The sequence below is a fragment of the Erythrolamprus reginae genome, chromosome 4 (genome assembly GCF_031021105.1).
Source record: "Erythrolamprus reginae isolate rEryReg1 chromosome 4, rEryReg1.hap1, whole genome shotgun sequence".
Taxonomy (NCBI): Eukaryota; Metazoa; Chordata; class Lepidosauria; order Squamata; family Dipsadidae; genus Erythrolamprus; species Erythrolamprus reginae.
The window spans coordinates 114,876,467-114,893,188 of record NC_091953.1 but is presented as its reverse complement, the minus strand read 5'-3'; the positions used below and the strand labels follow the sequence as shown (position 1 = coordinate 114,893,188).

General features: G+C 47.1%; 1 protein-coding gene across 1 annotated transcript; it reads right to left on the bottom strand.

Annotated features, from left to right (window-relative positions):
- Nucleotides 1-9,269: 9,269 nt before the first annotated feature.
- SOX21 (SRY-box transcription factor 21) lies at nucleotides 9,270-12,672 on the bottom strand. The gene has a single exon (XM_070751295.1). The coding sequence runs from the start codon at nucleotides 11,661-11,663 to the stop codon at nucleotides 10,815-10,817; it is 849 nt and encodes a 282-aa protein (XP_070607396.1). The 5' UTR covers nucleotides 11,664-12,672; the 3' UTR covers nucleotides 9,270-10,814.
- Between the last annotated feature and the right edge of the window lie 4,050 nt (nucleotides 12,673-16,722).

The following is a 16,722-nucleotide window of genomic DNA, read 5'->3' as shown; positions in this document are numbered from 1 at the left end:
CAAATATCTTCAAGTTGCCAAGGGTGGGAAACACTGCTTTAAATGACTATTTGGCTCCCCCCCCCCAAGTTAAAAAAAATAACAATAAAGATAAAAGTATCTTTAACTAAAAATGATGCTCTGTCCATTACCGGGACCGCCTTCTGCTGCACGAATCCCAGCGACCGATTAGGTCCCACAGAGTGGGCCTTCTCTGGGTCCCATCAACTAAACAATGTAATTTGGCAGGACCCAGGGGAAGAGCCTTCTCTGTGGCGGCCCCGGCCCTCTGGAACCAACTCCCCCAGAGATCAGAATTGCCCCCACCCTCCTTGCCTTTCGTAAGCTCCTTAAAACCCACCTCTGCCATCAGGCATGGGGGAACTGAGATATTCTTTCCCCCTGGGCCTCTACAGTTTATGCATGGTATGTCTGTATGTATGTCTGGTTTTTATAATAAGGGTTTTTTAGTTGTTTTATTATTGGATTGCTACATGCTGTTTTTATCACTGTTGTTAGCCGCCCCGAGTCCACGGAGAGAGGCGGCATACAAATCCAATAATGTAACTTTGAACAGTCATTAAACGAACCGATGTAAGTTGAGGACTACCTATCAAGGAAATGGAGCACCTCCCTTATCAAAGCAGGTTGTAACACCTTGGTCTCTTCAGCCTTGAAAGACAGTGTTTAAGAGGTGACTTGATCGAAGTGTATAAAATCATGCATGGGATAGAAATGGTGGATAGAGAAAAAATCATTTCTCTATCACACAATACTAGGACGAGGGGGCACTCCCTAAAGCTCATAGGTAAGAAAGTGAGGACAAATCAAGGGAAATATTTCTTCATCCATTGGTTTATAGGATTCACTTCCAGAAGAGGTTGTGACAGCTGTCAGCCTTGATAGCTTCAAGGCAGGATTAGACAGATGCATGGATGCCAGGTGTATCAGTGGTTATTGAAATGGATGTCCAAGTGCCGCCTCTATGTTGGTTGAGGCAGGTAGGATTCCCTTGAGTACCATTTGTTGGGGGTCAGGGGAAAGGGAGGGTTTTCAGGCAGGCCTGGAATCGTTGATGGGATGGTACTCCATCGCGATCCAATCAGGAAAGAGATGCATGGTATTTTAAATTGTAAATTGTTGGTTCTATACTGTTTTGTATTGGGATTTTTTGGGTGGGTGGGGTTATATTGTATTTTATGTGTATCTGGTGTAAGCCATCCAGAGTCCTCAGAGAGTGGGGCAGCATATAAATCCAAAATAAATAAATAAGTAAGTAAGTAAGTAAGTTAGTAAGTAAGTACGTAAGTAAGTAAGTAAGTAAGTAAGTAAGTAAGTAAGTAAGTAAGTAAATAAATAAATAAATAAATAAATAATAAATAAAATAAATAAATAAAATAAAATAAAATAAAATAAAATAAATAAATAGTTAAAATGGTTGCTGTCCAAAATCTCTGAACTTCCAGTGAAAGGTGAAGCCCCATCTGACCAAAGTAAGCACCCTTATTAAAAGTTATTTTATATTCCATTTGTAATGATTTTAGAGTTTGGTTGTTGCTTTTTTTTTTTTTTTTTTTACACAACTATAAAATATTCTCTGGATTTAGGATTGCCTTTAATTCCTACATAAATGGGTCCCCATTAAAACCAAATCACAGGTTTATTCTCAATGAAATCTTGCTGCATTCAGTGGCGTTTATCTCCGTGTGCTTTTAGGACAAGTTTTTTAACGGGGGAAAAATATAGAGCAGCAGCTCAAAAGAAGGTGGTGAAATTCTTCTGAAGGGAAATGAATATTAGCAGAAACTTATACTGTTCAAAAAAATAAAGAGAACACTTAAATGACACATCCTAGATCTGAATGAATGAAATATTCTCATCGAATACTTTGTTCTGTACAAAGTTGAATGTGCACAACAGCGTGTGGAATTGATTGTCGATCAGTGTTGCTTCCTAAGTGGACAGTTTGATTTCACAGAAGTTTGATTTACTTGGAGTTATATTGCGTTGTTTATTATTTTTTTCAGCAGCGTATATTTTAGAGGTTTTCTCTAGGGTGGATGAATAAGAATGGGATTTTCTCTCCAGAGAAACGCGGGTGTTCTCAAATCCAGCCTATTTCCTAGCTGGAATAGTTCAATTTTTAAAAAGAAGAAGAAGATGGTATAACCCATTTAACATTTCTGTGCAATTGTTACTTTCTTTTCTTTTTAAAGGATCAGAAACCTTCACTGGTAGATGGCTACTTTTTCCTGCGACACATTTTTAACAATTCCAATTTTTGCAAGCCGAGAAGCAGGAAAACTTTAGAGTTTGATTTTGAAGCATTTGAAAAGAGGGAAAGGAAGGGAAGGAAAGGGGAGGGAAGGGAAGGGAAGGAAAAGAAAACTTCCCGGGAACGAACGTGGAGAAAAATTCTCATCAAGTGCGCAAAAACTGCGAGTTGAAAGCTGAAAGAGTGACTGGAGGGAATATCAGAGGAAATGGAAAGCTGAGGGCATCGGGGCGGCGGGGGTCCCCCTCACTGCAGACCCCGTTCTCTCGCTCCATTGCCCGGGACCCGAAGGGTGGTAAAGAAGCGCCACCCTCCACACACACACACACACACACACACACACACACACACACACACACACACACACACACACACGTTCGTCCATCGCAAGCCGCTCGGGCCCGGTCTTCAGAGGCTCCTTGCTCGCTGCCCCGGAATAGGCCAAGACCGCTTGTCAAGCAGGAGCTAGCTGTACCAGTGGGATGAGGGGCGCATTTGGCGGGCCAAGTGAATTTTTCTTTCTGTCGTGTGTGTCTCGGGGGGGGGGGAAGGAAGGAAGGAAGGAAGCAGAAAGAAAGAAAGAAAGAAAGAGGGAGGGAGGGAGGGAGAGAGAGAGAGAGAGAGAGAAGGAGGGAGGGGGAGGGGAAAAAGAAAAGAAGGAAAGAAGCAGCAAGAAAGAAAAAAAAGAGGGAGAGAGAGAGGATGGAGGGAGGGAGGGGAAAATGAAAGGAAGGAAGGAAGCAGAAAGAAAGGAAGGAAGGAAGAAAGGGGAAAAAGAAAGGAAGGAAAGAAGGAAGGAAGGATGGAAGGAAGAAAAGAAGGAAGAGGAAAAAGGAAGGAAGGAAGGATGCAGAAAGAAAGGAAGGAAGGAAGAAAGGGGAAAAAGAAAGGAAGGAAGGAAGGATGGAAGGAAGAAAAGAAGGAAGAGGAAAAAGAAAGGAAGGAAGGAAGCAGAAAGAAAGGAAGGAAGGGGGAAAAAGAAAGAAAAGAAGGAAGGAAGGAAAGAAAGAAAGAAAGAAAACGAAAGAAAGAAAGGAAGAAAGGACGAAAGCAGGAAGGAAGGAGGGAAGGAAGGAGAAAGGGGAAAAAAAGGAAGGGCTCCTTTCTCAACTGTCAATGATCAGGTGGGGATGGTGGGATCCTCGGTGGCTTCAGTTCGATCCCCAGCGAGGACAAAACGGAGAAGTGCAGAGGCGGTTGCCTTCAAGGGCTTTGTAACCAAGCCGAATCCTGACCCACAGCGCTCTCGAAGCTGGGAAAATTGGTTTCAATTAAACGCGGTGGACTTACCGCCCGCCCGTGTGTGCTTATAACTCTCGGAAGTTGGCAAAGAGAAAAATAATGCCCAGACACATCATCATTACTACTATTACTATTATTATTATTACTATCCTCCTCCTCCTCCTCCTCATTATTATTCTATAGTATCCCTGTGCTGATGTATTTGTACTGTATGTAACGGACAGGAACTGGTATAAAAGTATATAAGTGCACGTGCTTATGAGTGAGTGTACATGCCTGGATATGCGCGCCCAAGCAAAGACACACACACACACACACGCACACACCACCCTTCACTTATTTGCATAGCTTCAATTTTTTAAACCTTTTTTTTCATCCCATCCTGCAAGAAGCATATCTATTCAATGCCCTTGCCAAAAAAAAGAAAGAAAAGAAAAGAAAAGAAAGAAAAATCTATTCAAAGGGCATTTAGTTTCTTTCTTTCTTGGCCGGTAACCCTATTCATCAATTGTTCAGTCTTGTAGATTGCATTCTAATGCTAATCCAGCGTGTTAAATATCTTTTTGTTCCCCTTTCACCATTTTGTCATTCAGTTTATCCAGTTTTGGTCACCCATTTTATTTATTTATGCGCCTGTTCCCATCCAGGGGCTCATGTATTTTTTATTATGTTGTTTCTCTGTCATGCAGTGTCAACTTAGTCTATTCACGGAGGCTACTTGAAGGGCCCGGAGGACAAAGCGCGGACACAATTGCACCGCTATTCACTCTGGCCAGCTGGATCAGCTAAAGAGAGAGAGAGAGAGAGAGAGAAGAAAGAGGAAAGGAAAGAAAGAAAGAGAGGGAGAGAGAGAAAGAAAGAAAGAAAGAAAGAAGAAAGAAAGAAAGAATGAATTAATGAAAGAAAGAAGAAAAAGAAAGGAAGAAAAAAGAAACAGGAAGGAAAGAGGAAAGAAAGAAAGAAAGAATGAATGGATGAATGAATGAATTAATGAAACAATGAAAGAAAGAGGAAAGAAGGAAGGAAGAATGAAAGAATGAAAGAAAGAAAGAATGAAAGAAAGAAAGAAGGAAGGAAGAAAAAGAAAGAGGAGGGAAAGAGGAAAGAAAGAGGAAAAAAGAAAGAATGAAACAATGAAAGAAAGGAAGTGGAAAGAAAGACATAAGAAAGAAAGAATGAAAGAAAGAAAGAAAGAAAGAAGGAAGGAAGGAAGGAAGGAAGGAAAAGAAAGAGGAAAGAAATAAAGAAAGAAGGAAGGAAGGAAGGAAAAGAAAAAGAAAAGAAAGAAAAGAAAGAAGGAAAGAAAAGAAAAGAAAGCCATGTGAAAAGAGCGGCCTTACAATGGCACAGAAGAAATGCACAATGCTAACAGTTTTCCAAATACTACTGATTGGTTTCCTTACAAAAGAGGAGAAAGCCGCCGCTTTTGCTTAGCTCCACTTCAACAAACAACAGCCACACAAAAAACCCCAAGCCCGGGTTTTGTTCTCGCACACACACAAAAAAAAACCCTCGACAGTCTTAAACGCTCCCACTAAAGGACAAAAAAAATAAAAAGAGGAGAGAGAAAGCGCGAGGGAGCGAAGGGGCGCTTTTCAACCATTCCCCTCTCTCCCTCCCCATTTCCCATTTCCCCTGGGAGAGATTTGCGGGGGGGGGGCAGAAAAGGAAAATGAGAGAGAGAGAGATCTGGAGAGGAAAGGGGAAGGGAGGAGGGAGGAGGAGGGGAAGGAAAATTGTCAAGGAATTAATATCAGGCTTTGAAAAAAGGCAAGAAACGACCTTTTTGAAGGCGCGTCGGTTTGAAAGGAGAGAGGAGAAAGTGAAGGTGAAAGTATAGAAGTTTTCCAAAGCGCCCCCTCCCTCTCTGGGCCAGGGAAAGGGAGGAAAGGCGCGAAGCCTTCTAGGCTAATTCAGGGCAAATGTTGGGGGCGGGGGGGGGAGGGAAACCCGCCACCCGGGTACGTGGGAGACCCACTTGAAAAGCAGCGAGGTCATTCGAAGACATCACTTTCTCTCTCCCAGAAAGCGAACGTTTCGGAATCTCCAGCCACCTGCGGGCGTTCTCTAACGGAATGTTGCGACTCCCGACGTTCTCTCGTGGAATCCTCGCCTCCCCGGCGTTCTTAGAAACATAGAAGATTGACGGCAGAAAGAGACCTCACGATCCATCTAGTCTGCCCTTATACTATTTCCTGTATTTTATCTTAGGATGGATCTATGTTTATCCCAGGCGTGTTTAAATTCAGTGACTGGATTTAACCAGCCCCGTCTGCTGGAAGTTTGTTCCAAGCATCTACTCCTCTTTCAGTCAAATAATATTTTCTCACCTTGCTTCGGATCTTTCCCCCCAAAATAATCCCAGTGGCCCCTTGTTCTTGTGTTCGCTTTCCTATTAAAAAACACTTCCCTCCTGAACTTTATTTAACCCTTGAACATATTTTTAACTCTTGAACATATTTAACACTTTAACATATTTAACATAGTTCCTTCTTTAATAAGGAGAATAAACCCCAACCTCTTTCGAAAGGGGGCTTTTTTTTGCCAGAGAAAATCTCACCCAGGACGGGGGTAGAAAGGAAGGAGGGAAAGTCTCCTTCCTACGAAGCAACGCGTGTCTTTGTTTTTTGGAGACTGAGATTTTCATTCCAAGCTAAATAAACACCCCAAAAACCCCCGACAAAACGCGGTTTGGGTCTAGAAGGAACCCGTGTATTTTAGGGTTTCCTAAACGTGGGTGGACGGAACACGTGGGTGGACGGTTCGAGGGGAAAAAAGTAACCGTGGCCTCGTTTTGAGACCATCTTATATTTTAAAAAAATAAAAATAAAAATAAAATGAAAGAAAGAAAAATCTTTATTGGTTTTTCTAAAACTATAGGAAATTATAACCGTGTAAATCAGTTGAGAATTTGGCCCCGAACGGAACGCAAAAGGGGGAAAAAAGTCACAATCGGCAGCTCAGCTACTAAACCGATTCACTTTTTTTACAAGTCTAAATGTCATTAAACCGGAATAAGTCAGACTGCGTTCCCTTGGAATTAGTTCCGAATAAATATCCCGCGAACCGCGCCGTTTCCTTGAAAACAAACTTTTCTAGTAACATTTTTCTCTCTCTCTCTCTTTTAAAATGGAGCTCCCAACTCCTGTTGGACAGAAAATAAAAAAAATCCCATTTTGGCTGTAATCCGGAATAAAAACTTTCCTGCCAAAGAAAATTCTACCTTCTCTGCACACACACACAAAAAGAGGGAATTAAGGGTTGGTTGGTTGGTTGCAATTGTGTATTTATTTATTCGAAGCCCTAATGTATGCAGTGGATTTACTTTCTAACCCGCGCAGGCTCTCCTAGGGCAAAGTTGATTATTTGAAATCCGTTTCTGTCCTTTGCTCGGGTTTGATTCTCCAGCCCCGAAGGGGGATTAGCAACGCCACTTTAGCAGGCGTTAGAAGAGGCGTTTGCGGGAGTTACTAAGGAGTTACTCCACTCCTTTCGCCCTTGGTAAAGTTACTAATATCCGAGCGGGGGGGGGGGGGGAAGTTAGGGTCCAAAAGCAACAGGTTGCTTTGCCATGAGTGCAGCAGAGAAGTGGGAGAGCGAAGCCGGTGAAAAATGGGATTTCTAGAGATCCGCGGGAAGTTCCCTGTAGAGAAACGCGGGCTGCCACCAGGAGGGTGGAAGTGGAGAGCTTGAAAGGACTTAAATCGCCGTGTCGGGGCTAATTGCCCCCAGAGACTGTCCGAATTAGTTTTGCATAATCTCTCCACGCAGTATGAATTCACTTAGAACCTGCAAAATAAATAAATAAAATAAAATAAATAAGCATGGGACGTAACAGAAAGAGGATCGTTTTAATGAGCCGAGCTAGGCCGGAAACATTTCTTCTATACTGCTCAAAAAAATAAATAAAGGGAACACTTAAACAACAGAATATAACTCCAAGTAAATCAAACTTCTGTGAAACCAAACTGCCCACTTAGGAAGCAACACTGATTGACAATCAATTTCATTTTGGTGTCAGCACGTTCAACTTTGTACAGAACAAGGTATTCAATGAGAATATTTCATTCATTCAGATCCAGGATATGTTATTTGAGTGTTCCCTTTATTTATTTTTTTGACAAGTATATCTTCCCACCTCACCAGTTAACGTGCGGGGGTGGGTGAGAGGGAGATAAAATGTGTTTTGCACGCCTATGGGAAGACCCGGAAGCAGAAACCCTTCCCAACAGGCGCTGGGAAGAAGACCAGATAGGCTGGCCAAAGAAGAGTCTGCTCGGTGGATTTGGGGCTTTGCCTTCGAGGTTTTGGTACCCCTCTATTAGCCTGAATCCAGAAACCTCATGAATCCAGAGTTCTGCCTTTCTTGTTTCCCATGAATGAAAGGAGAACAAGTGAACCCCCCCACCCTCCGAAAACAAGTAGAAGGATGCTTGGCTGCATAGCTAGAGGTATAACAAGCAGGAAGAGGGAGATTGTGATCCCGCTGTATAGAGCGCTGGTGAGACCCCATTTGGAAGACTGTGTTCAGTTCTGGAGACCTCACCTACAAAAAGATATTGACAAAATTGAACGGGTCCAAAGACGGGCTACAAAAAGGGTTGGAAGGTCTTAAGCATAAAACTTATCAGGAAAGACTTAATGAACTCAATTTGTATATTCTGGAGAACAAAAGGGAAGAATCGAAATATTTAAATATGTTAAAGGGTTCAGTAAGGTTTAGGAGGGAAGTGTTTTTAATAAGAAGGGGAACACAAGAACAAGGGGGCACAATCTGGGGTTAGCTGGGGGAAAGATCAGAAGCAATATTAGCAATATAAAATATTGTTTTACTGAAAGAGTAGTAGATGTTTGGAACAAACTTTCAGCAGACGTGGTTGGTCAATCCACAGTAACTGAATTGAAATATGCCTGGGATAAACATATACCCACCCTAAGATAAAATACAGGAAATAGTATAAGGGCAGAGTAGATGGATCGGGGGTCTTTTTCTGCCGTCAACCTTCTATGTTTCTATGTTTCGGGAATCAAATCAATAAATTCCCCGGCCTTCGAATTAAACTTCCCAACCTGCGTGCGAAGGATAGCAGCCTCTAATGCTACAGGGAGAGTGGTCCGACCGACAAAGAAACCAGTGGTAGAATCCTAGGTGCATTTCCCTCGCAAGTCACCCAACTCCTGTTCTGGTTTCAAGGACTCTCGCGTCTGTCCTTTAGGGCTTCCCCATTGGTCTTGTTTGTTATGATTGTCGTTTTTAAAAATCTTTTGGGGGCCCTAACCTTGAAGACTCTGCAAAAGAGAAAGTGGGGACGGGGGCTCAAACCCAGAAGAAGATTTTTTTGTGAAAAGGAAGAAACCACCCAAAGACACCTGAAAATAAACGGTGCGGGTTTGTGAGAGTGAAAAGAGGCGAAGAGCAGTCAAACTAGTTTTCTTTTTTTTCTCCCCCTGTAAAGAGGGATTCTATTGGAAACCAGCCCCGAATTGGCTGTGTTGATGAATGTTGGTTCTTTTTAATCCCCCCCCCTTTCCCTTTTCAAATGATAACAGAAGTATTGGGTTCCTCCCCCCCCCTTTTCTTTCAAACCGCCTTTCCCATTCACGGTTTCAGAAATGGGATAAATCGGGCAACAATGGTCTGATTTAGATTCCATCCATTCAAACAGGGGAAACAAAACCCGCCTTTGGAGTGTACCTTACATTTCCCCTGGCCTAGGCAGGTAAGGGCAATTGAGATTAGCATCTTGTAAGTAACTCAACAAGAAATAGAGGATTTTTTCTTTTCCCTGCTTCAGGCTTTTATTTAAACTCTTTGTTCCAAAATGAACAGAGTGGTTAAGTCGGAGACTAATTGTACAGATATAGCTTAGACGTCTAATTTTTAAATTAGAGCACACCAGCAAAACTCATTTTATACACGTCAAATGTTAAAACCAATACTTTAAAAAAAACTTTTTTTTTTTGCAAAAAAACTTTATATTACAGAAGGAGAAAGAAAGGAAGGAGGAAACGAAAGAATCCCTAAGTACGGTTTAAGCAAGGTGATTCACAAACATTAATCCAAATATACACATTACAAAAGTAAAAAGAAAATTGCGGCGACGGAGGGCAATTGTTTAAAAATGAGCTCGATCCCTCCTAAAAAAAAAAAATCATTATTTGCAACTGAATATTTACGCTTTTATTTAAAAAAATAAAGATTTCTCCCACCCACCCAAGCGGAGGGACTGCCAATCCCATGAGAACACCCGAATTTATTTTCTTTTTTTTAAGGTGATGGAGTTGGGGAGGGAGGGAAGGTTAAGTGTCTTCTCTTGAACACGCAGGACGGAGATACATTGACATCATAATAAATATAGTATTTCCCTCAAACAGGAAGTCCGATTTAAAAAAAATAAAGGAAGAGAAGCCTCGAACTCAAATGGCAAACCAGGAAAAGCGACTCGCGGGTTTGACCGACGTCTGAATCTGACTTGGAGATCGAGGGTTTAGCCTTATGGATTTTATTCCCCACCTCTTTTCATCCGTTCGCTTGGAAGGAAGTCCTCTGAAGGCAGCCAGACCAAAGCACCGAGCCAAACGTGGGCGTAGGATCGCAAGCCAAAACCCCAAAGCCACAGTTTTCAAATCTCATAGCCTTTAGACTTAAAAGTTCTCACGGACAAAGTATACATTTTACAAACTTTTAGGGTGGCGGGAGGAAAGGGCGAGCGGCCGGTTTCTTTTCCGTGGGGAGGGGGGAAGGTTAAAGCCCCTCCTTACTACTTCTCTGTCCCGTACGTAAGGGCTCTGCCTTTGGTCCGTGTTGCAAACTCTCTCTCTCTCTCTCTCTCTCTTTTTGCTCAGTAGCATCCAGACGGATTCAACACACCGGTTGAAAAAGAAAACCTGGCGAATACGTTCGGGACCAGGGAATCAGCTAGCATATACTCGGAATCGCGGGTCGGGATGTGGATTTTTTGCGGGGGAGGAGAGAGAAAAGCGGGCAGTGGGTGGGTGGGTGGGAAGGAAGGGCAAACAAAGCAAACTTCCCAAGGTCCGTCGGAACCGGGTCTTGCAGCCGGCAAGGCGGAAAGGAAACTTGGAGAAAGAAAGCAGCGAGTTCTCGGCCTCCTCCAGCCATGCGTGGGAGGCAGGGGGGTGTTAGCAAGGCGGGAGGTCACCTGCAATAGGTTCTCAGCGTCCGGAGCTGCAGCCAAGCGCCAGGTTGCGGGTTTCTCGCGGGGAACCAAGCTGGGGATTGCAGTTCCGGGCCGCCCCCGCGAGGCCGGCCGGTTCTCCTCGGGCACCGGGCTCCTCTTCCTCAGGGCGCTGATTGTCATAGGGCCGCAGCGTAGGCCGCCGCCGGATAAGGGTCCAGCTGGGGTTTCCCCATGCCCGGCAGGAGGATGTAAGCCAAGGGCGGTTGGAGTCCCGGGCTGGGCCAGGCGCTGCAGTTGCAAGGGATCATGTAGCCGGGGTTGCCCGGGGACGGATGCGAGTGGCTGTGGCCGCCGCTAGCCGCGGCTGCTGCAGCCGCAGCCGCGGCGGCGTGGAAAGCGCCTCCAGCCGTCGGGTAAGCCAGCGAGGAAGCGGCGTAGGGCAGTCCGGCCGTCGAGCCGCCGCCGCCTCCGGAACCCGCCGAGGAGGAGATCTCCGCTGCCATCTTCGAACCCAGGTCGAGGAGGGAGTAAGGGCCGCCCGCCGCCGCCGCAGCAGCCATGGCGGCCGCGGAAGGGGGGAAGAAGACCCGGGCGGCCGCCGCTGCTGCGGCGGCGGCTTTCTCGGGGTTGGCCAAGAGGGCTTCGTGGCCGTGGAGGACGCCGGATTTGAGGGCCGGGTGGTGGGGCCCAAGGGGATGGACGTGGGGGTCGGTCACGTCGGGCAAGCCGTAGGAGACCACGGGGAAGGCGAACTTGTCCTTCTTGAGGAGGGTCTTGGGCTTCCTCCGGGGTCGGTACTTGTAGTCCGGGTGCTCCTTCATGTGCATGGCCCGGAGGCGCTTGGCCTCGTCGATGAAGGGCCGCTTCTCGGCCTCGCTCAGCAGCTTCCACTCGGCGCCCAGGCGCTTGGAGATCTCCGAGTTGTGCATCTTGGGGTTCTCCTGGGCCATCTTGCGACGCTGCGCCCGGGACCACACCATGAAGGCGTTCATGGGCCGCTTCACGTGGTCCGACGGCTTGGCCATGCCCGCAGCGGCGGCGGCTGCAGCGGCGGCGGCGCCCAGCCCGTCGCTGCGAGCCACCCGCAAGAAATCAATGGTGGCTGTGGGGCCGGGGCCGGGGCTGCCTCCCCCGCCTTCCTCCTCTTCCTCCTCCTCGCACGGTCGTTTTGTCCCTCCGCGCCTTTGCCGTCGAGGTTCTCCGCGCAAAGGCAGCGGAAAGGTCCCTTTCAACGACCACCACACTCAAGTCCTCCCGGCCCCCTGCTTGCTTTGCTCCCGGTGGGGCGAGGAGGGGTGGGAAGGTGTTCAACGGCCACCCAGGACGAGAGCACCGCCTGCCTCCGCCAAACCAGACGGTCGCAAGCGAAGGGATCCGGGCGACCTCGGAGAATCGAGTCAATCCAGCTTTGCAACCGTCCCGTTTCTGGGGACGGCTTGCTTTCTTCCTCTCCGGTCCGGCCTGACGGCCGGCACCTGTCCGCTTTGCCAAACTCTACGGCTACTCGCAGGCGGCCGGGAGGCGCCCTTCCCCGCCTGCCATGGCCTCGGGAGTCGCCTGGGGATCGGCCCCCCGAGGAAGCCCGGGCGCTCCTCCCGTCCCCTCCGCCTGCTCCCCCGGCTTTTCCTTCCCGGGAGTACGCGCGTGGTTCTTCTGGCCAAGAGTCCGGGGGAGGGTGGTGGTGGAAGGCGATCGCCTCTCTCTCTCGGGCCGGCAAGCAGGAAGGCAGCGGCGGCTCCTCCTCCTCCTCCTCTCCGCCCGTCCCGGCGCTTCAGCCTCCTGCCACGGAAAACAAAAAGTTGCGGCAACTTTTCCCGGGACGATCCTCCCCGGCTGCGCCGCCGCCGCCTGCCCTTCAACGATGGAGCCGAGGGAGGACTTGGCAAGGCGGGGGAGGCTCCCAACGCGGCGGGTTCCCCGGCTGACGTCCGCCGGCTGCCTGTGAGAAGCGGCCGCCGCGCTGCGCTCTGTGTCGGCGAAGGAGCCCGGCTTGCCTATTTGATGCGCGGCCAGCGTGTGTATCGGAGGGCAGAGGAGGGAGGGAGGGAAGGAGGCGGGGCGAGTAAACCTAGCGAAGGGGCGGCGCCGGAGGAAGGTCTTGGCTCCTCCCCTCCGGTCCCCCCGGCTCCATTGATTAAAACGCCGGCGCCATTTCCGCCTCCCATTCAAGTTGAAAGCGCGGGGCGGGAGGAGGGCGGGGATTGGCCCTGCCCGACGGTCCGGCGCATGCGCGTTCGCTCTTCGAAAGACCCTCGTTCGGCAGCTTCCGTAGGTTTCCCCCCGTTCCCCCCCCCCGGCGTTTCGCCAACCGAGTTCGAAAGTTCCCGGGCGTCCCGTCCAAGGCGCTGCAAAACGGCCGAAGGGAGTTTGTGTGTGTGTGTGTGGCGTTTGAACGAGGCTTTCTTCGGGTCTTACTTTCCCTTTCTCGTTTTCCCTTTCTTTCTTCCTCTTTCTCCCTTTCCCTTTTCCTTTCTCTCTTTCTCTCTTTCCCTTTCTCCCTTTCTTTCTCTCTTTCTGGCTTTCCCTTTCTCTCTTTCTGGCTTTCCCTTTCTTTCCTTTCCCTTTCTCACTTTCCCTTTCTCACTTTCCCTTTCTCTCTTTCTGGCTTTCCCTTTCTCTCTTTCTGGCTTTCCCTTTCTCTCTTTCTGGCTTTCCCTTTCTCTCTTTCCTTTCCCTTTCTGACTTTCCTTTTCTCTCTTTCCTTTTCTCTCTTTCTGACTTTCCCTTTCTCTCTTTCCTTTCCCTTTCTCCCTTTCCTTTTCTTTCTCTCTTTCTCGCTTTCCCTTTCCCTTTTCCGCTTTCCCTTTCGTCTTTTCCTTCCTGGACCAGACTGCCGCGTTTTGTAAAAAGCCCCCGCGTCCTGGAGGAAAGCGAAGAGTTCTGATGCCGTTTAATGTCAAGTTCGATTGGCGGAGTCTTCCCTTGATGGGTTCGGCCGGGATCAAGAGGCGGAAGGGGAAGAATTTCTCTCCCTTTTCCTGCCTCGGACTCAAAAGGCAGAAGTAATCCAGAGTCTTTTTTTTAGGGCAAGGGAGATCAATAAATAGCAATTAGCACTTAGACTTATATACCGCTTTGTAGTGTTTTTTATAGCTCCCTTTAAGCGGTTTTACAGAATCAGCCTCTTGCCCCAACAATCTGGGTCCGCAATCTTGAGCCGGTGGTGAGATTTGAACTGCTGAACTACAGTTAGCCTGCAGGGCTGGACTCTTAACACGCACCCCTCTCCCGGGCTAGCGGATCGGGACCGGCCTGCCAGAAACCGGTCCACCCAAACAAGCGAAGCCTCCTCCGTGGGATGCAGGCGGCACACGGAACTACTCCCCCGCCCCGAAAACCCCACCACTCTCCACGGAACTAGATCTCTGGTGCCCGAAAGGTTGGAGGAGGGGGGCTGCTGGTCTAAGGGAAAGGTCGGGGATGAGACACCCCCCCCGAATCCCGTTGGTTGGCTTTGAGACGCCAGGCAGCTAAAAAAAAAAAGGGCGGGGATAGCATTTAGACGTGTATACCGCTTCACAGTGCTTTTACAGCCCTCTCTAAGCGGTTTACAGAGAGCAAGCATCTATTGCCCCCAACGATCTGGGTCCTAGCGTTACCCACCTGGGAAGGATGGAAGGCTGAGTCAACTTTGAGCCTACCGAGATTCGATCAGCCAAACTGCTGGCAGCCGATGGAAAAGTAGGGGGGGGGGGCTGGGCAGGGAAAGAAACGCTTACTAAGCAAATAGGAAGGTTCCCGCCCCCTCCAAAGATTTCTCAAGCGGGGAGCCACTGCGACTCGCCTGTCCTGCCTATCTCGCTCGGCCCGTTACTGGGCTCGGTCCTTACTGGGCTCGTCCGCCCGTATTTTTACTGTAAACCCTGGCGAGAGGCGAAGACGCATCGGGAGATTTCGGGGTCTCCAGGCGCGGGACCTCTTTCTCTCTCTCTCTCCCTTTTCTGTGGCAAAGGATAAATTGAAGGGATTGGCTGCTCGGGTGTTGAGCGGATACGAACCGGCCGCCCTCTGAGGCTTCCCCCCTCCCTCTCCCCCGAAGAGTGAGCGGTCGAGATGCTCAGAGCTCCCCAAATCGAGGAATAAGCAGAGCGCGTTTCTCCTTCGCTTCTTCCCCGCAGTGGTAGCCTTCCGGAGCTTTCCCCTTTTGACCCACGACTTACCAACAAACTCGGTTGAAAACTGCTCTGCCAACGGGGGTCCCCTAAATATGAACCAAAGACAAATTCCTTGTGTATCCAATCACACTTGGCCAATAAAGAAGGATATTCTATATTCTATAGTACTGTACTATATTCTGTATTCTATATTCTGTTCTATGTTCTATGTACTATTCTATTCTATATTCTATTCCTATTCCCGTTCTATTCTGTTCTGTATTCTATGTTCTATGTTCTATATTTTATGTCCTATGTTCTATTCTATTCTATTCTATATTCTGTATTCTATATTCTATGTACAGTACTATTCTGTATTCTGTATTCTCTACTGTATTCTATATATTCTATATTCTATTCTGTTCTATGTACTATTCTATTCTATATTCTATTCCTATTCCCGTTCTATTCTGTTCTGTGTTCTATGTTCTATGTTCTATATTTTATGTCCTATGTCCTATTCTATTCTATTCTATATTCTGTATTCTATATTCTATGTACAGTACTATTCTGTATTCTGTATTCTCTACTGTATTCTATATATTCTATATTCTATTCTGTTCTATGTACTATTCTATTCTATATTCTATTCTATTCCCGTTCTATTCTGTTCTGTGTTCTATGTTCTATATTTTATGTTCTATGTTCTATTCTATATTCTGTATTCTATATTCTATGTGCTATTCTGTATTCTGTATTCTCTACTGTATTCTATATATTCTATATTCTATTCTGTTCTATGTACTATTCTATTCTATATTCTATTCTATTCCCGTTCTATTCTGTTCTGTGTTCTATGTTCTATATTTTATGTTCTATGTTCTATTCTATATTCTGTATTCTATATTCTATGTGCTATTCTGTATTCTCTACTGTATTCTATATATTTTATTCTGTTCTATGTTCTATTCTATTCTATTCCTATTCCCGTTCTATTCTGTTCTATGTTCCATGTTCCATATTCTATATTCCATTCCATCCCATTCCTTCCCATTCCATCCCATTCCATTCTATTTAGTCGCTTGGATGTTCAGTCCCTGTTAAAATGAGACAAACCGGTTATTGTCTTTTATAATTCAAGCTACTATCAGAAGGCGCTCCGCCCCCGGATTTGCACCTTGCACTTAGTTTAACCTCGGTTCGCACGGTGCTCTAAGCCCTCCAGTTACCCAAACCACGATGGCTGGGTTCACATCACAAGTTACAAATGTCACATCACAAGTCCCAAATGTCTACGGAGAGATTCTCAGTCATCCAAGTCGTGGTTTTTTGGGACAACCGTGGACCTGGATGACTTGAGAATCTCCAGAGGCATAACAGGCTGAACTAAGCATCCCAAGGGATCAATAATACAACGTCAGAACCCCATCAGTGAGGGTTAACAAACATGTCCGGAAACCACAGGCTTGGGCGCACTTGCATTCCGATGTTGCGTGAAATCTACTGTTTCTACCTCATCGGTTTTGCCTGTCCCGTGAGAATCGCACTTCGTTCGGCAGGGCCGAAAACCTTGTGTGTTTGCCGGGCGGGGGGTGGAGGAGGGCGAGCGATGCGGTCAAAACCGGTCCTCAAGGTCCCGAAGCCGCAGAGGAGGAAGCATCGCACCTGAAGTTGCTTCCGACTTTTTGGAAACTTATTTTTTCCCCCAGAAGGGCTTATATGTGGGTGGGCTGGGATGGGGTCGGCCAGGTACGGTTCGAAAAGTTTTAAACTGGCCACGTCGGTGCGGATCGAACCTCTCTATTGGTCTTTACGGGCGCAACAGCTTGGGCCCGCCGTTGTGGCCGCCATTTTAACTTTTTTGACCTAACCCGAGCAGCAGCGACGGCTGAGCCCGAAAAAGAGGGTCTCGTCGATACTGTGGATCCCCCGGCGCGAAAAATCTCCAGGCTCCCAACTTTGGAAATGCCCAGGAGAGTAGAACAAACCA

Coding starts and splice junctions, on each gene's coding strand:
- SOX21 (XM_070751295.1), bottom strand. CDS start 11,663: ATGGCCAAGCCGTCGGACCACGTGAAGCGGCCCATGAACGCCTTCATG.